At 33.3% G+C, this 23,863-nt stretch overlaps 1 protein-coding gene across 1 annotated transcript in view; it reads left to right on the forward strand.

Annotated features, from left to right (window-relative positions):
* The window catches only part of LOC129217580 (4'-phosphopantetheine phosphatase-like), a 37,616-nt gene extending 34,400 nt beyond the window's left edge, over positions 1-3,216 (forward strand). Inside the window, exon 17 of the mRNA XM_054851907.1 lies at positions 1,238-3,216. Within this exon, the coding sequence (XP_054707882.1) occupies positions 1,238-1,460 (223 nt within the window). The 3' untranslated portion in view covers positions 1,461-3,216. The remainder of the gene's footprint in view (positions 1-1,237) is intronic.
* Positions 3,217-23,863: the final 20,647 nt, after the last annotated feature.

The following is a 23,863-nucleotide window of genomic DNA, read 5'->3' on the forward strand; positions in this document are numbered from 1 at the left end:
AATTTTACTTTAAGTATGAATGCATAAAATCAGCTATTGTCTTGCTGTTAAACACTATTAATGTTAAGAAATAAAACTCTTTTAAGTGCTAGGGTTCATAAACTTTTCCGGTTCGTGGCACACTTTTAAGAATTAGAATTTTCTCACAGCAACCCTAGTCTATTCCTGTGATATACAGAGCCATCAAAGAAAGTGACTCAACACTAAATTTGGGGAAAAACGTACTAACTGTAGATTTAAAATCAAATTTAACGCTCTTTCTTGCCACAAAACTCTCGCACAGTTAGTTTACATTACTTGTGAGTTCTCGCGTGTAAACGAAATCAAGTGACACATCATTAAAATGTCATAATTTAGACTTAAAAAGACTTTAAACTTACTAGACTTTTAACTTACCAGTAAACACCACTTAATGCATTTTTTAATGTGTATTGTAATATTTGAGACTAATTCACTTGAAGCTACTATTGGGTAAAAATTTGATTTTCTCCAATGCTGTTTTTTTTTTTTTTTTGAGTTGTGTCACTTTCCTTGCCAGAGTGCAATATGTATTGACACCATGGAGACTTTGTGGCATCCCTCGCCAAAAAAGGGCTTCCTTACAACCACAAAACATTTGTCGGGGAGAGTGGGCCACTATGGAAAAAAAAAAACCACTCAAATGTCTTAAAAACTATTTTTTGAACTCAATTTAATCTCATGTTTGAGAAAACAGGTACTTGATCACATTTTAAAAATAAAGAAATTAATGTCCCATAGTGGCCCAGGGGTGGGCTTTATTAGCCTCGTTCACAAGAAGCTTTTCTACCCCGGAAAAAAACCACTTTAAATGCTACTTTAAAATACTTATTTCCCTAGTAAATGTGGATCTTTTTTCCTCCTGCTTCCTTCTAGAGTAAATGCTGGGTTTTTGCCCAGGGATGCACTATGTGAAGTTTATTTACTTGCTTGGTATAGCCTCTAAGGATGCTGGGTAAAACTGCTTTCTTGGGTACAACTTACAACCTCTTTTTACATGTGAATAATGACTTTTCCTGCCAGTTTTTTTTTTTTTTTTCAGAGCTGGAGTAGGTAAATGTGAGGTACAAAAGTCTCATGTGAAAGTAAAAAATGAGGCAACCTTCCGCTTTTGCAATAAATAAGCATGCAAAAAGTATATTTACTTTATTAATGAAAACAAAATGTGTTTCAGATAGCAATTAGTATTTCTTAAACTAATTCGGGAAAATTTTTCTAGTCGTTTGAACCTTGAAGTTGCTCAAGTCATGGAAAGCAATGGGACTGACCTCATTGTTTTAGAAGGAATGGGCCGTGCCGTTCACACAAATCTAAACGCTAAATTCAAATGTGAATCCATAAAAGCAGCCGTCTTAAAGAACCAGTGGCTTGCATCTCGACTAGGTGGTGAAATGTTTTCTGTCATTTTTAAGTATGAAAATAATATTCATTCTGCTTCTTAGAACAGGAAGCATACATTCTTAAAGCCGTCCTCTTGTAGTGGCTGGAGAAACTGGATTGTGTGATATTTCTTTAAATTTTGAGTGATTTATTAGTTCCCTTCCGCTTGTGTTCTTTTATTAGTGATATTATGGAACTTGTGATATCTCTGATTGCAAATAGTTAGAATTTTGGAAAAACTTTTTTTTCTTCTTTTTTAGCATTTTTAAAGGTTTTCTTTTCCTTTCTTTTTGTTTTTTAACTGAATTTTATTTTGTTACTTATGGTTTTTTTGAATGATGATTTACAGTTATTATGAACTTTGTAAGGTTATGTAAAATGCTAAAACTTTTAGAAATGCATTTTACTGCATTTTAAAATAGCCCTCAGGACATGCTTGAAAATAGTGAAAAAGATGGAAAAGCAATTTAAAAGATTTCATCATTACAGAATAATGGAGGGGATTAGGATAGATTTTTTTTTTTTTTTTTTATCATTTGTGAGAAATGAAATTTTTATTTAAAATGGAACAACCCTTTTTTTGTTTTGTTTCATCTTTCGTCAGAATTTTTTCTACTTATTAAAATCTATTCTGATTTATTGTCTTAGTTTATTGTCCTATGTTCTTCATTTATTAATTTGTACAAAATTCAGAAAATTATTACACTGCAATGTATAGTTTTTATTGTAGATTTTTTCTGAACTCTTGATTTCTTTCCAACTCCACACAAACCCTGGTTGCATGATGAATAGAGATCTCTAAATTTTTTTAAACATGATTTGTTTATTTCTCTCTCCCTCCCCCCTCAACATGCACATCAAATGCCTCTATTCTGCCATGCTAAGTCCAGAAGTGGTTTCCGCAGCAGAGCTCAAAACGAGAAATTGTTTTTTAAAGTTTCTTATCTCCATATCATTGATTCAGATGCCACTTTTTGGCTATGTTCGCATACCGCTACTGGTCGGTTGGTGACTAGCAGGTGACTAACCACAGTGTTCTAACAGTGCTACTGGTTAACTGGTTGTTTCCAAAGTCATTCTAATAGTTTCACCAGTAGATCCATCGGTTCATTGCAATTTAAGCTAGTTGATTGGTTGATAGAACCATGTGAATTTTTGACCAATAATAAGTATTTTTCTCCTGCACGTTATTCGTCTCCGCAAGTAACCGGGGATCAACCGAAAGTGTTTGATGAATTATCGGTTGGTGAACAATCGGTGAATAACAGCTGGCATCATTAGCTGTCATGTGATCAACTGACCAGTCGCAACTGGCAGCAGTATGCAAACAAAACCTTTCAGAATTTTTAAAAGACTATTTCCTTCTCACAAATGACTGTAAACATTGTATTTAGTTAAAATATGTTATAAAGAGCCACCTAGCAAAATAACTCAATTTTGATAAAAAGCACAGATATGACTTTTGTGCTTAGCACGGCAGTATTCTGTTTTGTGTAGTTTGTGCATTTTGTCTTGAAAAATGTTTTACTTTCAGTCTGTTGAAATGATGCAATAATTTTTGTGTTGAATATTTTATGATCAAAAGTTTGTGGACTGTTTATATTTTAATGTTTAAAATTTTGATTAATTACCATTTTTTAAACTTTGTGTTATGAAATTTCTACCTCTGTAAAATTTTTTAAAAAAATCTGTAAATAGTGTTATTATGTGGAAATGTTTCACTGTTGCATAAAATTTGTGTTTTATATTTTGAATGATGATTGGCACATTATGTATTAATGTGCCAAAATGTATTTTGTGCGAAATGATATATTTGAATAAAGCACATTTGATATGAATTTTTTTTATGTGTTATTATTTTTGAAAAAGAGATAAAATACACTTTGTAGGTTTAGTATACAGTCGACTCCCGCTACAACGCGATTCAACTTACGCGAAATGGCTATAACGCGAATTTTCCACGAGTAACGAATTTTAGAGCTGACACGAGCGAATTCGTCGTCCACAACATGAATTTCTTTAGATGGAAGTAGCGACTTCGTTATTGACAACTAAATATATATTTTGTGAATGTTATTACATCCCATTAGCATCACAAGGGCCATCGAAAGTTCCCACATCAAACTAGTCTAGGCATCACATTGTTAGTGCATAAAAAAACCGCTCAGCAGCTTTCTTTTTTTACATTCTAAACATTAAAGTTGATGAAATATAATGGCAGCTTAGTGAGCTGTTTCATCTAAAGTTTGTGAAGATGGGGGAGGGGGGGAATAAAGTTTCTGACTATAAAAAGAAGATTAAGATTCTCGATATGCTTGGACAACTACCAAACGTTGATGGTAGCAACACAATAAGTATGAGTGAATCTTCCATATGTACAGTTAAAAGTCAAAACAAAATGATATCCGTATTGGTTCAGAACTTAGTTTCAATGTTAAAGCTTGCAGAGTCTGAGTAAAGTATATGAAAATGGAAGCTGCTCTCTTGCATTGTGGATTAAAGAGATAGGGAAGAGGGGCTTGTTGCCGTAAATGGACTTGTTATAAAAGAAAAGGTGAAGCAACCGTATTTTAAAATGTATTTAATAAAAAATAATGATCTGATTATGCAGCATAAATCTTCATCATCTTCATTTTTTAACTCATAAATATTATTACTGTATCTACTGTACAGTACTATTATAGAGCAGCATTTTATTATTGCTACATACTGTACGTACCGTGTTTTTTTATTTTATCAATCATTCTTTTTGTGCATTTTAACTATTTTATGTTGAATAAAACAGCTTTTTAATTTTTTAAATACAGTAAAAGTTGAGTTTTTTATGTAAGAAACTGTAATGTATAGTTGAGGAATGCTTTAAAGCAGTTTGAGGAGTACTTACAAATGTCCGAAAAATTTGGTATGTTTCTAAAAAATGTTTATGCATACATTTTTCCACAGCGCGAAATTTCGACTTACGCGAGGAGTCTTGGAACGCATCCCTCGCGTAAGTCGGGACTCGACTGTAATTGCAAGGCTTTTTCAATATTTATTAATGCTGAAATAATTGAAAGGAACTTGTTTTGAAAGTGATAAACATTTTACAGACTAAGCATATTATTGCAAATGATTGATTTAGGTTTAAATTCAAGCGTAATGTTTAAATGTTTGTTAGTTTGCTTTCATGTTTTAGGGGGGGGGGCTTGTATTCTTGGTATTTATCAAAGAAAAAGTTGCATGAATATTACCAAATAGAAGTCTGAAAATCGTCTGTAAGAAAAATATTGCACCTGAATTGATATTCTTATTACTGAACCATAAAAGAAAGCAACATGTTCAAAGTGATAAAAACATTCACTAATCAGGGGGCCCACCTGAAAGGTGGGGGGGGGGGAGGGAACATGGCGCATCAAAATTTTTAGGGGCTTTTTTGGGGGGGGGGGGCTTTCAATTTGTTAGGGTTCAATTTTGCTTTTAGAGGTAGGGCACCCCTGCTATAATTGCTCATTGTTTATACTTAAGCTTTATTATCTAGTGCTAAGCATTTCATTTTACTCTTTGATATTAATCTCTTGATGATTGTAAGAAGTTCATCCAAAACTAAGCAAACTTAATGTCCTTTAAACCAATGTGGATTTGGAATTTATGTTTGCCCACAATTGTTTATGTCTTCGGTTTTCTATACTGAAACCAAAAGATTGAAATAAACTTTTTCAGTACCTATTGTGAGATATTCATTTCCCATGTTGAAAAACAAAATGCTGCTTTGATTAATTTATAGTTTTACTTATAAAAATATTTGAAATGATATTTTTAGTTTTGATTTAATATTTAACCCAATAACTTTAATCCATTTCATTTTCGCACAGTTAATGTGTCTTAAATACATTGCTGTCCGATTTCAGTCATTAAAAATTGCTTCATTATTAATAGTCTGTGTCGAAGCAAAAAATCACTCAGGGGAAGAATGCAAAGGTTCAAACCAGGGTTCGCTCCAGGTTTTAATTTTAGGTCTGCACTTTGAGAAAAAAGAAATTTTTGTGAATTGTTTCCTTTTCGTAAAAAAAAGAAAACGAACTAATTTTTGAGCTTTTTTTTTTGTATGTTTTTTGTGGAAATCAAACCTGTCATACAGTATATAGCATGTGTAGCTATCACAAATCTAATCTGAAATCCCTTTGATCTAAAGAACTTCACTGGAAATGACTTGGAAGCTGCAGATTATTTTACTGTTCTTTCAGATGAATTGATTGTGCTTAAAAGTGATGAAAGAAGTTTTTGCAAATGAAATTTTGTGAAAGGTCTAATTTTAAGATTTGAAATTTTGTGGAGTGTCCGCTTTTACAATGTAGAATTTTGTGAAAGGGCCGCAAAGTGGATCCAATTTGCGTCTGAATTGACACCTGCTAACCAAAGCTAACCGGCGAGGGAAAGTTGTTTTGTTTGATTAAAAAATTTTGATGAAAGGAATATAAATTAGCTGCTCTGTTTTTAAGGCAATGATGGAAAAGGGACCATAATTATCTTCAACTACATTTATATTCTTTACTTTTACACTAGAAAGTCGTCCATCAAGGTATGATGGGTGAAAATTGCTTCTACATTTGAACGAATCCATTGCCTGTTTGGTGATATTTTGATAGTTGAAATTTTAAACCTAACTCCAGTAAATGAACCCTAAACTCCAGTAGGTAGCATGAAACTACAGTCATCGACTGTAATAACTGAGCTGGCGGTGTATTTCATTTATTTCTGCCTTAGCCCTGGCTATAGAGCGGTAACTTACTGAAAATCCAGCAGGTAGCGTGCGTTGTTGACCTTTTTTCGTTTCTGCATTCCCCTGAAATGAGTCTTACCAGCAAAACAGTTAAGTTACTGGATCGAGTTCAGCCTTGTCACAATAAAGCCTTTCCCTGCATGTTAAACTTTACCAAAACATATTATCAAATTATCATGCCGTGGGGCGAGTTTCATTGTTGAAACACGCGGGTTACTCGATCATTGGCTATTATTTATATGAGGATTATGTTCTGTCTGAATTGTATTTTCCTCAATTCAAGGTCCCAAGGCGAATAACTTTTCGATTTTGAAAGATATTTCAATGTTTTCTTTTATCAGGCTTGTTTTGAGCCTACATTTTTAAAACCCATTTCCACTTACTGCATATGTTAATTTGTTTTTATGCATTATTTTTTAATAACACATCTAATTCAGTCTGACAAGTAAATAAACTATCTCCTTAAATATTTATATATTCTTAAAATGGTATATAGTAATATTTTTTTCTCAATTTCTCATTGAATTTTGAATGAAAGAAAAAATACTTCGAAGCTAAATATATGATTTAATGAAATTTGAAGCACTTCAAAGCATTTTTACATCTATTTCAGTGTTTTGCCAAAATATCATGTTCATTGCAGTGGGTCGAAAAAATTAATGTTTTTTTCTCGGATTGCCATAGCGCCGAAACGTCTATTTTTATGAGAAAAATGGCACCCCCACCCAAAAAAATAAGCGAGAAAGGGAGAAAAAGGTCAGTTTATAGCTTTCATTGTGCATTTTACTCAAAAGTTTATGAAAAAAAATAAATAAATAAATAAAAATACACGCAACTTCAAAACTGCCACTGAAAATGGAAATAGTTCAAAAGAGTAAAAAATTATTTCAAAATTATTCCTATGTCTTCTCACTTGGACATGTTACATGTCAATTGCTTAGATGAAGATAAAAATACCACTGATAATAGCAATGATACTGATCAAATTTCATGTTTACTTCAGAGAAGTCTTCATTGAAAAAGCATAACACAAGAATTGTTTGCAGTGTTCGTACGGGTCATGGAAATCCTGGAAAGTCATGGGAAAAAAAAATAACAGAATTTCAGACCTGGAAAAGTCATGGAAAATTGAAATTTTCATTGAAAGTCATGGAAATTTATTTCAAGTCATGGAAAAATTTCCTGGACAAAGAGAAAGGAAGAGTAGCTAAAGGAGCAGTAGAAATCTTGAGTGATTTAACAGTATAGCACATAAAAGCTATTAAAATTGGAAAATTGAAAGATCCAAAAATAATATCTGAATTTTGAAATCTCATTGAAAGATTTCCACTTCTGTCGCATCCGCTTGCAATTTTTTGCGATGTGATTTTACTGCCTGGACATCACTTATTTTGAATTTTCTGTTATTTTCAACACTTCTTATGTTGTGTTTGTGACTTCTTATGTGTATGTTTCAACACTTCATATTCTGTAGTAGCAAAATTTCACGTTCTTAACTTTGCCACGCCCACTCAAAAAAAAAAAAAAAGCAATTCAATTGCATGCGAGTTCGATTCCATTTTTTCGTAAGGACTTTATTATTAAATTTATCAGAGTTTATCTTAATTAGTTGAATGTTTTAGAAAATAAAGACCTTAAGTCAGGCGATAAAATACAGATAAAGAGGAATTCTAATGCTCTAAAACAGTAGTGCCCAATATACGGCACGCAAAACTAATCCATGCGACCCACTGCTATGTTCAATGTCGGGAATTAAACGTGTTCTGGAATTTCTTATATTAATTTATATGGATTTGAAAATATGCAAATTTGTAAATAAAACAAGTGTACTTTTGAATCAGAAGATTGATTCATTACTGAATGGTTTTTTCAAAAAAGATCTGGTTTAGAAACATAAAAAAAGAACTAAACTATGTGGCTTTACTTCAAAGAACCAAAATACTGTGAAGTTACGTGGATGATTAAAGGCACTATTGACACTAAAAGGTAACTTTTGAAGCAAATTTATTGAAACTTAGTGATGACTCATTCCACCTTTGTCCCATTCAATGTTATTCTGCCTGTTTTTTTAAAAAAATAACGGACATTTAAACATCATCATGTTCGCTTCACTGCATTTTTACTTTATTTAAATTTACATGATGAAGACAAATAAGAATAGTTTAGTTTTTTAAGTGTGCACTTATATTTTTCCCATGCTTCAATGTGCTTCAATGAGGCTGTGGCATTCATATAGATGTTTTGCTAATGCTCATTTCTAAATATTGCCAAGTTTGAGATTAAATAGTGCTATTCTCTTCGTGTAACGAGGTCATGAAAATTTTCATTGAAGTCATGAAAAAGTCTTGGAAAAGTCATGGAATTTTTTCATCCAAATAGAGTATGAACCCTGTGTTTGACTTAGAATTTTTTTTTTTTTTTTAATAGTTAGAAACAACTTTTCTGGTGTCATTCCATTCTTACTGAAACAATAGCTCATTTATTTTTACCTACCAAAATTTTTCAATAACCAGAAAGTCACTCTCCTGGTGTGTCCCAATCCGTTTCACAAATGTACTTAAATTATTTAAAAGTTTTATAGCAACATCCCAAAACTTTAATAGTGTTCTAAATTATGCATACTTAAAGGTGTAAAAGAACAATCTTTTAATTTATTTTAATAATTTAAATATTCATAGTACATCATTTTAAAGTTTGTCCCAAGGTTTTCATTCACTCTTCAAGCCTAGAAATGAGTTAAATTTTTATAGACAAAAAAAAAAAAAAAAAAGGAATTTTTAAATCTGTAGTAGAACAACACTGTTTATTCTAACAATTATGTTGGATTCCTATATTTTGTTAATATGATTTGCCTGAGCTGTTCTTATTAAAATTTTGAAGTTCAAAAATGGGGTATGTAACATTTTTGCTGTCACTCTCCTGGGGCAATATTTCTGTTTCAAATAAAAGAAAAAATTTAATTCTACTTGTAGTGTGTTGTTGAATTAAGAGGTCAGAATAGCAAAATAACATTTTTTATCTTTATTATAATTCTGGGTGTACATAGCAGGCCTTGTGTAAGGAAATTTCACTCTCCTGGTGCAAAAGAATGTCACTCTTCTGGAGCAAGATTTGTCACTCTTCTGGTGCAAAATATGTCACTCTTCTTTAACAAAAAAAAAAAAAAGTATATCTTCACTTTAGGCCCCCCGCCCCCCGTACCTACCACTATTTGTGGTTTCACCAGTTGGGAGGGACCCTGAAGTCAATTCTAACTTTTTGATCGAGACCAGAAGCCGAGCAATCCCTGGTCCAGCACCCCCAGAGGTATCGTTTCACTTAGAAGGGTTTGTGACCACGAGTATATTTGACGTCCCCAAGTGACCATTAATGCCGATAGTGGGTCTTCGACTGGCTAAGATCGAACCCGAGACCCTCTTGTCACAAGTCCGATGCTCATCTGATCAGGCCATCTTTATTTAAAATACATTAGTCAGTGTTCAGATTATGATAAAAAAAATTAAAAAAAAATCTAAACTTGGCAAACGACAAATAGAAAATGGAAAATGCAATAAATAGGAAATGCGGCTGTAGAAAAATTCCATTTATTTATTTATTTTATTGAAACTAATCTTTCGAAAAGAGATTTGTTGGTTATACATTTTTCACGTGAAATGTTGCTTCAATAGGTAAGTGAAGTTGCTTTACATTTCTGACTTTTAGATAAATGAGAGAACAGCTTTCTAGAATTTGGTAAATATTTTTCTTAACTAGAGACTTAGAAATAACAAAGAATGTAACTTAATGTAAAAATTGTCAATTGCCAAAATTGTTGGTTTAGAATTTTTGCTAATGTAGCAATTGATTTTTTTTTTTTTTTTTTTTTTTTTTTTGTCAAAACAATTACGTTATTTCAGAGTATAAGCTATTTAGAGTGAGTAATATGGAAAAACTTATATAAAGGAACTGGTACTCGAAGAAATGTTCGCTATTTGAATGTGACAGGTTTTACATAGGAGGTTTAACATTGATTTTGTTTTGTCATGCAATAAACATACTTCTTGATTCAGGCTACAATTACTTCTCAATTACTGTAGTTAAATTTTCTATAACCTTTGAAGAAACTCATTTTGTCACACTCCTGGTGTGTAAAAATTTGCCCCCACTTTTGAGGGGTGTAGCATGGTTAAAGTGTTTGTTTTACGTTTAATAAGTTCCTAACAAAAAGAGGAAGGTTTTTGTTTTTTTTTAAAGTATTTTTATTTATAAAAAAAATTGTGATTGAAAAATGTCATTTTTTTCAAGATTCACCCTACTATTTAAACCAGGGCTGTGGAGTCGGAGTCGGACTGATTTTGGGGTAAAGGAGTCGGAGTAGTTAGAAAGCATGCCGACTCCGACTCTGGGCTTCTTTTTTTTTCTTTCCTTTTCACTGACTTTCCTTGCATTTTTTAAAAACTGACTACCAATTGGTTCGATTACATGTATAAAAAGATACTAATGAGAAAATAACTGTCATCATGGCAATCAGCTAGCTTGAGTGCTTACCGAACTTTCCATAGCCGTCCCTAGTTTGCTTGCTTTTTAATAGCAACTGTCAGCAAACGGTTTTGTTTCCTAACATTTTCAAGTAATCACTTTCAAATAAAAATAGAAATATAGTTTTTTGTTCGATCTCAGTTATAAAATAGTAAAAGAAAGGTAACAAATTAGTAAGTGGAGGCCCGTAGCTAAGGTTGAAATGTTTAAGTGTGATCGGCAAATTCAAAAAAGTTCTGGCGCGAAAGCACGAATCCAAAAGATCCGATGAAATAATCTAAAGTTTTTTTTTTATTAAGACTATTTCTATAAGCTTGGTTCTCACTAAAAAGTATGGAACAAAATAAGTGTAAATGATTTCTTGATTACAACACTCAATAACTGCAGTTAAACTTAAAATCTTCATATTAAGGTTAATTCTAAAGCAGCCAATAAAATTTAATTAAAAATTCAGCGAAGAAGAAATATAGGCATTGTAAAAGCTATTTGTACAAATTTGTATACCGCCGAATTTCGTGTAAAATTAGCTCCTGACGTATATGTGCCTTTTTTTCATTGAAATTTTATTGATAAAATATAATTTAAAATATATTCGCGAAAATTTTCAGAATTAAAGTATTTATGTTTTTTATAAACTGAAATTAATTTTCGGTGTCATATACCAGATGGGTGTCACCCGGGGCAAACCACTCCCCTCAAGAACTTGGATTTAGAAAAAAAAAAAGCTTTTTTTCTCTCAAGTTACAGCTTTTAAAAATTAAAAGCACACGATTTGAACAATATCTATTTGTTAAATATTAAAGATGGGCAAATTACAGATAATCCTTTTCAAATTTGTTAAAAGGGATTTTTGAGTCATCTCACTTTTTAACTCGTAACTATTGAAAAATTTGATTTTTAAACTGAATTTGTAACGTCGTATGCGTCTTGGGTTTACAATAAAAAGCAAAATGCGAAATTTTATTAAAAAGGAATTAATATTTCTATCTCTGTTTAGAGGTTTTCCCCTCTAGGGAGTTGGAAAAATACAATTAAAAAAAAAAAAAAAAAAAAAAAAAAAAAAAAAAACGGAGTCTGGTGTTTCAAAATCCATTAGTTGGAGTCGGCTATTTTCCTTCGACTCCGCAACCCTGGTTTAAACCAGTAGTAACCATTACCGTTAAACCGATTTGTTTAACAGTGAGTTTCATATTTAATTCTTTAAAAGAGAACTTACATGACATTTATTGTTACGTTATTGTATTTTACTCATGATTTTTTTTTCTAAAGAACAAATATGGCCAAACAAAGGTATGGGACCTCAGCAGTGGTAGATACAAGTGGAGGGTCATGACCTCCCCCCTAAATCGTCGACAATAGTATCCGTCCACATTTTGTTCAAACACTTTTATGAACAAAATTTAAACGATTTCATTAGAATTTTAATTTATTAATTATTTTTGAAAGCAAATATTTGAAATATTTTTTTTTCTTGCTTGTGAAATTAATTTATAACGTTTATGTCTTTTCTCTGGACGATTTGTTGCTTTTTATTGACACCTCAACAGACTTAGAAATTTTCCAAGCCCGAAACTGTAGTTAGATCATACCCTATCCATTAAAAAATAATCATCGAAATCGGTTCACTAAGTGATACGTTATGAGCTAATGGACCTCAGAGTGGCGGATCAAAAAAAAAAAAAAAAAAAAACACTCGCGCACACACACACCCAAGAGTTATCATGTCAAGTGACCTAGTGATCACACCTCTACCAACTTCGATTTGAATGAAATTTCATAGAAGTGCAATGATGCCTTTGAAATTACCCTAAGCAAATTCGTAGCTTCTAAGATCTAAATCTTGAGGATCTGGGACAGAGCCGTAACCAGAAAATAATTTCGGGAAGGATTTAAAAACTTTCAAGCGGAGCTTTGCGCTTTTTGTGTTCAAGTCGTCGGGTTATCTATTATGAAAACGTTTTATACAATTAATATACATATCAGGGGTCTGTCCAGGATTTTTTACAATGTCCTATTTTTGTGAATTAAAAAAAAATATTGTGAAAAGCAAAAGCTTTTTGTGAAATTTCAAAATTTGAACCAAAAGTTTTCCTTCAATATAGATTAGATTTCTGGTTTGTGTACTAATTTATTAAAAAAATGAGTCCATGAAATGTTCGATTTGGTCAATCGAGATTTTGTAAAGGGTCCTTTTGGTTAATCAGAATTTTGTGAAGGGTTCTTTTTTACTAATTATAATTTTGTGAAGGGTCATTTTTTAACGAATCTGATTTTTGTGAAGGGTCCTTAAAAGGACCTACATTTCCTCTGCCCAGACACTTGCGTATGAAAGACATTTGAGTTTTGGAACAATATTTTTTGGAAATTTTAAAATATAAACGAACATTTTAATGTCAAACCGAACTTTTCGGGTGGGGGGGGGGGGTTGAACCCTAAGACCCTCCCCCCCGAAAAGTTCGGTTTGACATTAAAATGTTCGTTGAACCCTAAGACCCTCCCCCCTCTTGTATACGGCCCTGATCTAGGATCACCAAAAAGAAGTGCTCCGCACTGGAAGCCTGAAATTGTGGGAGCTGAAACTACGATCAACTGTTAATGCGCTCTAGTAATTTTGTGAGTGTAAGCTCATTAGATTTTGTGTAGTACGTATATGTAAACTCGTGGGAAAGCGCAGTGGGGAAAATTTTTCCTACATTTTAGATTGTCACAAATTCTGAACAAAATAATTCAAATATTCGTAGTGCGTAATTCTGTTGAAAAATACTTGGTTTTATTGCATTACAGTTTCAGAGCATAAATAATGATTTTCTCTTCCTTTGTTTAGTACCTTTAGATAAAGGGACCCCCCTCTCCTCCTATAAATATAGGTTTTTTTTATACGGTGTTTTTTCAAATGCAGATGAAAAAAAATGAGCATGAAATAGCTATAGTGAGTCTGTAGCTATAGTGACGAATTGCCATGTTTTTAGGCTAAGGTTGCAAAAAATTTCATTCCGCTGGAAGCCTGAAATTCTGGCAGAGAAGAGTACTTTTGGTTTCTGCGAATACGTTCTAGTATTTTTGTGAGTTGTAAAGTCTTGACAAAACACAGTGGGGAAATTTTTTCCTGAATTTTGGAGTGTCATAAATTTTGAAAAAATATAATTTTGTAACTCGTACTTCGTTATTCTCCAAATACAAGTTTTTAATTGATTAGTTCCATAGCTTAAATATCGATTTTCTAAAAGCTATTCTCATCCGAAGTGGCTATTAGAATCCTTCAAATGAAACATAACCTGTTTTGAATGCCCTGTAGATCTCAGAGTTTGTCACCTTTAATCTTCTTTTCTTTAGTGCCCATAGAAAGAACAGGTTTTTTCCTACAAGAAGAATTTTTTTTTCGATGATGTTCTTTCAGGCAAGTAGGAAAAAATGAGCTTGGTAACTGTCTATCGTTCTCGAGAGAATCTCGTTCTACAGTGAATAACGAATGCCGGTTTCTAGTTTATGACAGTTTATGACTTTTCTGTGTTAAACCGATGCAGCTCATGCATCCACAAATCAATGTCAACGTTTCAAAGTTTGTTTATTTTTGATTGGACGTCGCACATTTTGACCGCAAGAGGCGCTGAACGGAACAACTGCATCCACCAATCAATGGCATGGGGCCATGAACAGACAGAACAGGATATATATATACTTCTCTTTGTAAAGAAATGTAAGTGTTAACAATGGCCTCCGTATACCAACATTGACTGGTCCTCGTCTCCTTGTTTTGAGTTCATTTTTGATCTATGCTAAAAGCTAGAAAGCGATATGCATTTGATATTACGGAGGCGTATTGGTCCATCTGAATGAAAGGTAAAAGTAAAATTTTGATGCTCGTGTTTCGTTCAAGTCAGTGTGATTCTGCTTAATTTGGAGGACAACACACATGTGCAAAGCCATTGACATACCTGAAAACTAATATATATGTCTATTTTCGCCTGTAAACCGGTTGTTAACCTTTCTGTAGGTGGTCAGACAGTGCATGGCCCCACTTAATTCTTATAGGCCGTGGCAATTACTGTAACTCATGGCAGTAAAGAGGGCGCTACCGGAACCATTGTTTCCATTACGTTGTCATTTATCGGTGGATACAGACTAGACGTTAAATTCCGGTTACCACAAATTTGCCATTTCAACTGCACTTTGCGCGTGGACTTAGCTTTTTGGGCTTTCTGCTTTAAGATTTCGTGTTGCTTGTTTATATTTAGGCTGAGCTAGAGTACCAACAAATTAATGAATGCGATTAGAATATTTTCACAGCAATTTCGTGATATATTATATGAAACTACGGATATGAATAACTGATAATCTTTATAATGTAAAGAGAAAATTGACATTTCAATACTTATTGGTTTGGAAATATTTATTTAACATAAACGTAAAACACGTTGTGTACTTCAAAAATGATTGGAATATGAGTACAGATATCCATCTTTTGCGGATAGTTTACGTTAGGCGTAAAAAGCTTAGTATTATACATTTTTATTTAAGTTGAGGGTTCGGCTTTGTATTAGAAATTCTGAAATTTTAGTACGCTCCTCTGAAGTTAAAAATTTGGCTCTGAAAAGAGGCAGAAAAATCAGACACCGAATCCATTAATAATTAAGACGCAAAACTCAATCTTTACCAATGCCTAAAAACTAAATCAGAGAAAGCTTTGTTATTCCTAAATTTTATCTGTTGCTATCTCGTATTTATTAAGAAATTTAAAATGTTTGTAATTAATTTTAGCAAGATTTTTGAAATCGGCCAAGTCTGCGCGCAAGCGCAATTGAAATGACAAATTGGTGATAATCGGGATTTAACGTCGAGTTGAATACAGGGGTTTTCCTATCAACGTCTCTTGCGGTCAAAATGGGCGACATCCAACCAAATATAAACTAACTTTGAAACGTTGCCATTGATTGGCGGATGAATAAACGGATCATATATGTATCGGTTAAATGCAGAAAAGCCAGAAATTGTCAAACCCGTTAAGCGTCAGCGCCATCTAGTGGAGCCATGGACAGTGAATCAATTCTTTCATCCGAAATGAGTTATTACTTTACGATATATGCCTTGCTAATTTCACAAAAATATTTCAAATAGGTAGGGGAGACCGGGGCAAGATGACTATGCTAACAATTTTCGTGGTTTATTAATTTATTTTTATGGATAGTAAAGTTAATTTTACATGAGCTGTTAGAATAGCCCTTTTTGTAGCACTAAATATATTACCATTTAATTTTTCAAATAAAAATAACGAAGGATATTTTTATTTTCTCATAACCTTATCAAACCGTCATTTTGCCCCAGTACTGGGGCAAGATGACTTTGACCTAGGGGCAAGACAGAGCATTTTTTAAGGAATTTTTACTAGGCGACACAAGCTTTATCATAAAGGCTGTAACATTTCCCTATAATTTTCCTCTTTTTTCAACAAACGTGTGCATATATCGTCGCCTCAAAGTAGTATTTCTGTAAGTACTTTTTGTTCTGAGGTGACTCCATGGGACTTTTGATTTAAGAGGAAGTCGATATGAACCTAACGTAAGTATAATATTAACTCCGAAGTAAAGGGGGTCCGGGAGTTTCTCCCCCGGAAAATTTTGGAATTCGTAGTCTTAAAAACGCATATTAGGCGATCTTTGGTAATGTTAGGGGAGGAGGTTTGATGGCGCTCACTTGTCTATTTTTCGAAATTGTAGATCTAAGAATGCAGTTTTAGACGCTCTTTTTGATGATGTTAGAGGGAGGAGAGATTTAAGGGCCCATCCAAGATAGTTTTTCTGATTTGGAATCTTTGAAATGCATTTAACTGTCTTTCGTAATATTAAGCGCTCGGGTGCGACCCCCTCCCCAACCCGCCCATTTTTCGAAATTGAAACCTTAAAAACTCAAACATAATGTCGAATAATGTTCAGAAGAAAGAGGTTTGTGGGGTTCTCTGGCGGATTTTTTTTTTTGCAATTTTAGTGCTAAAAACGCAGTTTAATACGATCTTTTCGTGATGTTGCGTGGAGGAGAGATTCAAGGGCCCGCACCAAGAATTTTTTTAATTTGCAGTCTTCAAGATGCATTCTAATTATCTTTTACAATGGTAGGGCAAAAGAGGTTTGGAGCGCTCCCCAGGAAATTGTTTGAAATTGTAAAATTGTAGCTCTAAAAAGGCTGTTTTAGACGATTTTTGGTGATGTTAAGGGGAGGGGAGACGAAAAAGTCCATCCCAAGGAAATTTTTCTAATCTATAGACTTAAAAACGCATTCTAGACTATCTTTGGTAAGGTTAGAGGTTGAAGAGGTTCTGAGGTCTACTCCCAAATTTTTAACAAATTGCAAATTTAGGCAATCCACTGGCGTACTCACCCCCCTAAGAGCAAGGTTGCACCCCCTTAAATATCGTGAAGACCCCCACAAAAATAAGAGCCCCCCCCCCCCCCAATGAGAAAAATACCCGTCAAAACACAAACACCCCCTAAAAAATTTCAATGGCGCAATCTGCGCTATGACCCTTCCCACCTTGGTGGGCACCACTGCAATCCATGATTCATGAGCAGATTTTAGAGGACCATCAATTTTTTGAAATTGAACTCCAAAAACGTAGATCTTGAAGACTTTCAATGATGTTAGAGAGCGAGGAGATCTCCCCCGGAAACATTTTGAAACTCAAGCGCCTAAAACAAAATTTAGGCTGATCTTGAACGATATTGGCGAAAATGAGAGGAGGGGGGGGGGACCCTCCCTTGAAACTTTTTACAAGTTCTTTTTTAAAACGCAGTTTTTAAATGATCTTTGGCAATATTAACAAGAGAAGTGGTTTGAAGGGTCCCATATTAAAAACGGAATGAAGAATAATTACGTAGCACTCACAGCATAAAGACAGTTTTCCAAGGCCCAATTTCCCAATAGGCAGAGTAGGCAGTTGCATAGGGCGGCAAATTTTGCTTTAACCACACATTTTTAAAATTATTTTTTTATTCTTGAAAGTAAAATATTTGCATTCTTTTATTTTCCACTGAGACCAATTTTCTTGAAATTTAATAATGATTACTTTCACACACCTAATAAAAATTATTATTGTTATTATTATTATTATTATTATTTTTTTTTTTTTTTTGATTTTTAAACGTGATATATTTTTTTCAAGTGGACAGTTTTCAAAAGCGGAAACTCTTTGCAATGTAACCCAGTAACAATTACTAATGAAATACTAAGTGAGTGAACGTAATAACAGAGGAAATTATTCAAATCGTTGATTTGTAGATGAAAAAAAAAACATTGTAAAGATGCTGTTATGAAAAAAGATGACAACTGATAAAATGGTTTTACACACAAGACATTAAAGTTAAGTGCTCATCAAAGATTCAGCTATATCGATGTTAAATATCTAAGCTAGAGTTTTGACATCAAAACACAGTTGCGATCACAAGAGCACTAATACGTAACTTTTTTTTAAAAAAACAAACAGAATTAATTCGGAAAGTCATCGTTTTTTTCTCCGTATTCTTTTTTTTTCTCTAAAATCAAAAAGTCTTTTTAAGCAAACGATGACAAATAATGAAACAACAAAGAAGTTTGTTAATTAATTCCGAAAATAAAGATGCTGTGTTATGTGAAACATATTAACATGCTTAGCATTCGAGAAAAATCTCGCTTTTTGTTTACTTCCCCATTTTCTATCATTATATTTTCCCTTATAGGTTTAACTCATGTCTCTTTCATTTTTCAGTATTTCATTTGCGTTGTCATTATAAGGAAATGTTTTAAAACTTCAAAGAATGAAAGAAAACATGTTTTATGAAACTATATTACCATGAAAAAATAATAACCATGCTCTATTAATCTTAACATATAAAAATGGAGTTTGGTAAATTTTCTTCTATATATATATAAATGGAGTTTCGTAAATATGTTCCCTAAGATCTCAGAAACTACCCGGCAGATTTGGCTGAAACTTTCACCGTTTGTTCAGTTTGGTACTGGGAAGGTTTATAGACCAGTTCGAAAAAAATCCGATTGATAGTTCCCTTTTTATTCCAATTTTTGTCCCAATTTTCGCATAAATGCCCCAATATGGGGGTGGAAAAAAACGTGCACATACTAACATTATGTGTCCATCGAAAGCGCCAATTTTTCTGCTGAAGATAGCATCTGTTCGAAGTTTCTAAGTTGTATAAAAAACGAGTTATGAGCTTTTTTGTTCCCTGTTCGAAGGCTTTCATCAGCCCAAGTCATTATTTAGTGTGTCATCTCAACTCCCAAGAACTGTTGTAATGTTGAATATTTTTGCGTTTCGTCTGACTTTTTGAGGCTTTTCTCAAGTCAAATCTTAAAGTAACGTTTTTCCACAAGATTGGCTAAAAATAAATGGATTTGGCTGATCATTTTACTTTTAAACGGAACTTATGTAATTAATGGTTTATTATTATTATTCATGCTGATTGGACACTTGCTCGCCAGAGTTTTTTCAGAAAGATTTCAGTAGCTGATGCATTTGGCAGTTTTTTCCACTGTCGCTGTTTTTGAGCCCAAAGACTACGTAATAATGTTTCTCAACTTTCACCATATAAACAAAATATCGCCAATTAAAGATACCTAAAAAAAAAAAAATACTGTGTAAAATAATTCAACAACTAAATTAGGCAAATCCATAAACCGCACAAAAACTTCCATTAATTTTTCTTTTTGCACGATTTCAAACATTCGCCAAATTTTACTACTTATTTTGGAAACATTTCGGATGAAACCGTTTAGCGCCTTTTTTTTTTGACCAAAAGTATCTCAGCATCTGGCAACAATATTTCTATAATAAAAATTAGTAAGGAGGTGGAATATTATCGAAAGTGTCCCAAAATGATTCTCGCAAATTTGGTAAGATTTTAAACCGCACCAAGTGTTCACAAAAATTGAAATTTCCCAAAATAACTAAAGCAAGTGTAAGGGGAACACGGGCGGCTACATTTTTTAAAACAGTTCGTACATCAATAGCCATACAGAGAAGGTTTTAGATTAAAAAAAAAGTACTAACAGATAAATCTTTTTAAACATACTTATTGCTATTTTAGTTTAATGAGTAAGGAAGAAGCTCGATTTTTAATCACGTCAAAAAGGTTTGTTTTAAATTCTTTCGCTTAAAACAGAAAACAAGGGCAAGTAACAATTGTTTCTCATAATTATTACTGACCCAGGCAACGCCGGGTATTTTTGCTAGTAATATATAACTAGTATGTTGTGGCCATCACGAAACTTTCTTCTATATTTTTCCTTTTTCTGATCCCTCCCCATGCTTGACGAGGAAGCAATATTCCTAACAAAAACAAAATTACACATGCAAAAACTTGACGACCATCCCAATGTCTGAATTATTGTAAAAACAAAACAAAGAGCGAAAATTGAAAGTTACTTTAAAAGCCTTACTTGAATTAATTACAAATATTTTATTTATTAACAAACATAAGATGGCAACAGTTAAAAATTTTAAATCATTGAGATAATATTTCTGATCATTTCCATACAATTAAAATCACGAGAAATACGCAGACGACAATCTATTATGATTTATCTTTCTTATTGTTGCATTTATAAAACTATTTTTATTCGCAAAAAAAAAAAAAAAAAATCAACACCTCTTGGAGCGATTGGAGTCAAAATTGAACCAAAGCCTGTTTACGTATGGATTCACATATATTCCAAATTTCAACCAGAACGTAGCATTACTTCTTAAGATAGGGCACTCACAATGGAAAAAAAGAACGGGCGATTGCGCTACCCCCTTTTTAGCTGTTAACACCAAAATAAAATCAGCTCTTATACCCACTAAGGGCTACTTGTCAAAAAATTTTTGTTTGATTCCGTTTGTTATTTCTTGAGATACAGCAGTCACAATTGACGACAAAAAACGTTCTATATCTCAACCCCCGTTTGAGTTATTGACACCAAAATTGAATCAGCACCTGTTCCTGTTAATGGCAACATATGGACCAAATTTTGTTTGATTCCGCCAGTTACTTCCTGAGGAACAGCAAGCACGCGTAACTCAAAAAACGTCCCATTGCTCCACCCCCCTTGGAGGGATTCGCGCCAAAAACCAATGGGCACAAGTTCACATAGCGGCGCATATGTGTACCGAATTTCGTTCGATTTCATGCGGTAGTTTTTGCTGTAGAGTGGCCACAAAAAACTGGTCACACACAGACGTGACACACACACATACACACATACATACACACATACATACACACACACATACACACACACAGACAGACAGACATTTTCCAAAAATAGTCGAAATGGACTCAGCACACCTCAAAACGTTCGAATTCGTCAAAATTCGAAATTCGAAAATTTGCACGAATCCAATACTTTCTTCTATATCTATATATATAAAAATGGAGTTTGGTAAATTTGTTCCCTAAGATCTCAGAAACTACCCGGCAGATTCGGCTGAAACTTTCACCGTTTGTTCAGTTTGGTACTGGGAAGGTTTATAGACCAGTTCGAAAAAAATCCGATTGATAGTTCCCTTTTTATTCCAATTTTAGTCCCAATTTTCGCATAAATGCCCCAATATGGGGGCGGAAAAAAACCTGCACATATTAACATTATATGTCCATCGAAAGCGCCAATTTTTCTGCTGAAGATAGCATCTGTTCGAAGTTTCTAAGTTGTATGAAAAACGAGTTATGAGCTTTTTTTGTTCCATGTTCGAAGGCTTTCCTCAACCCAATTCATTATTTAGTGCATCATCTCAACTCCCATTTCATAGTTAGCATTGTTGAATGTTTTTGTGTTTCGTCTGACTGTTTGAGGCTTTTCTCAAGTCAAATCTTAAAGTAATGTTTTTTCCCCCAATATTGGCTAATAATAACTAGATTTGGTTGAATATTTTCCATTTAAACGGAACTTTAGTGTAATTAATGAGTTTTTTAAAATTATTTGTGCTGATTGGATTTTTTAATCATTATCCAATTTAACAACAGAAACCTCGCCAAAATTTATGCAGAAAGATTTCAGTAGCGGATGCATTTGGCAGTTTTTTTTCAACTGTCGCGCTTTTTGAAGTCAAAGACTACGTAGTAATATTTGTCAGCTTTCAATCGTCAATCAAAGAATCTTTAAAAACTTTTTTTACTGTAAAATAAGCCAGCAACTAAATTAGGCAAATCCATAAACAGCACAAAAACTTCCATTAATGTGACTTTGTGCACAAATTCAAACCATCGCCAAATTTTACTACTTATTTTGGAAACATTTCGGATGAAATTGTTTAGCGCCATTTTATGGTGACCAAAAGTATCTTAGCATATGGCGACAATATCTCTTTAACAAAAAGTAGTGACATACCGTTTTACAAAGTAAGGAGGGGGAGCATTATCCAAGGTATCCCAAAACGATTCCCGCAAATTCGGTAACATTTTAAATCGCACCAAGAACTCACAATAATTAAAAGTTTCCAAAATAACTAAAGCAAGTTTAAGGGGATCACGTGCGCGCGGCTACATTCTTTTAAACCGTTCGTTCTTCAATAGACATACAGAGAAGGTAAGACTCCATGTAAAAAAAAAAAAAGTATAAACTGATAAATCTTTTTAAACATGTGAAGTTTAGTTTCATGTTTCGGAAATTCTTCAAATTTGCATACGCTTAAATTTTGTGTTTTCATTTCTAAATGAATACTATTTTGCTCTTTTTACTTTCTGCTACTTTAGTTTTACGAGTAAGGAAGAAAATCCTACGTTTTAAATCACGTCAAAAAGGTGTGTTTTAAGTTATTTCACTTAAGACAGAAAACAAATGCAAGTAACGATTGTTTCTCAAATTTATTGCTAACCCAGGCAACGCCGGGTATTTTTGCTAGTATTAGATATAGAAGAAAGTAAAAATGGAGTTTGGTAAATTTGTTCCCTAAGATCTCAGAAACTACCCGGCAGATTTGGCTGAAACTTTCACCGTTTGTTCAGTTTGGTACTGGGAAGGTTTATAGACCAGTTCGAAAAAAATTCGATTGATAGTTCCCTTTTTATTCCAATTTTAGTCCCAATTTTCGCATAAATGCCCCAATATGGGGGTGAAAAAAAACGTGCACATATTAACATTATATGTCCATCGAAAGCGCCAATTTTTCTGCTGAAGATACCATCGGTTCGAAGTTTCTAAGTTGTATAAAAAACGAGTTATGAGCTTTTTTGTTCCCTGTTCGAAGGCTTTCATCAACCCAAGTCATTATTTAGTGTGTCATCTCAACTCCCAAGAATTATTGTATTGTTGAATATTTTTGCGTTTCGTCTGACTTTTTGAGGCTTTTCTCAAGTCAAATCTTAAAGTAACGTTTTTCCACAAGATTGGCTAAAAATAAATGAATTTCGCTGATTATTTTACTTTTAAACGGAACTTATGTAATTAATGGTTAATTATTATTATTTAAGCTGATTGAACACTTGCTCACTATATCCAACCAACCTGCAGAAATATCGCCAGAATTTTTTCAGAAAGATTTCAGTAGCTGATGCATTTGGCAGTTTTTTTCCACTGTCGCTGTTTTTGAGCCCAAAGACTACGTAATAATGTTTCTCAGCTATCACCATATAAACAAAATAGCGCCAATCAAAGATACTTAAAAAAAAAAAAAAAAAAAATACTGTGTGAAATAATTCAACAACTAAATAAGCAAATCCATAAACCGCCATAGGTGGATTTAGGACTGAGTTCCTGGGGGGGGGGGGGGGGGGGCAGGATTTTTTTTTTTTGAGCAACATTTTTATAGCTCCCCCCCACACACTCCCATGTTTTTGTCTATGCTTTACTTTTTTGTGTTGTTTTTATTAATATGTGTTTTCATGTTGTCCTTTTTGAATTGACCTTAAGAGAGGGGGCTGATATCAAGAGAGTGACACAGGGCTCCCTTTTAAGTGGGAAATAGAATATCTCTAATTTTAGGGGTCCCGAGGGTTTCTCCCCCGGAAGAAATTTTGTAAAATGGATATAAAATTCTGCATTTTGAAGCCTTATAAAGGTTAATGGGACAGACAAAGAAAGTGATAACTAGATTATACAGTTGTACAGTATTGTTCAAACTTTGTAAGAAACAGCCATTTTAAGTTCGAAAGAAAAAATAAACTATAGATTTCTCATTACAACAACCTTTTTTTAATTATAAGAAGTGCAGAAAACGAAAAGGAATAG

Source organism: Uloborus diversus, chromosome 2 (assembly GCF_026930045.1).
Source record: "Uloborus diversus isolate 005 chromosome 2, Udiv.v.3.1, whole genome shotgun sequence".
Classification (NCBI taxonomy): Eukaryota; Metazoa; Arthropoda; class Arachnida; order Araneae; family Uloboridae; genus Uloborus; species Uloborus diversus.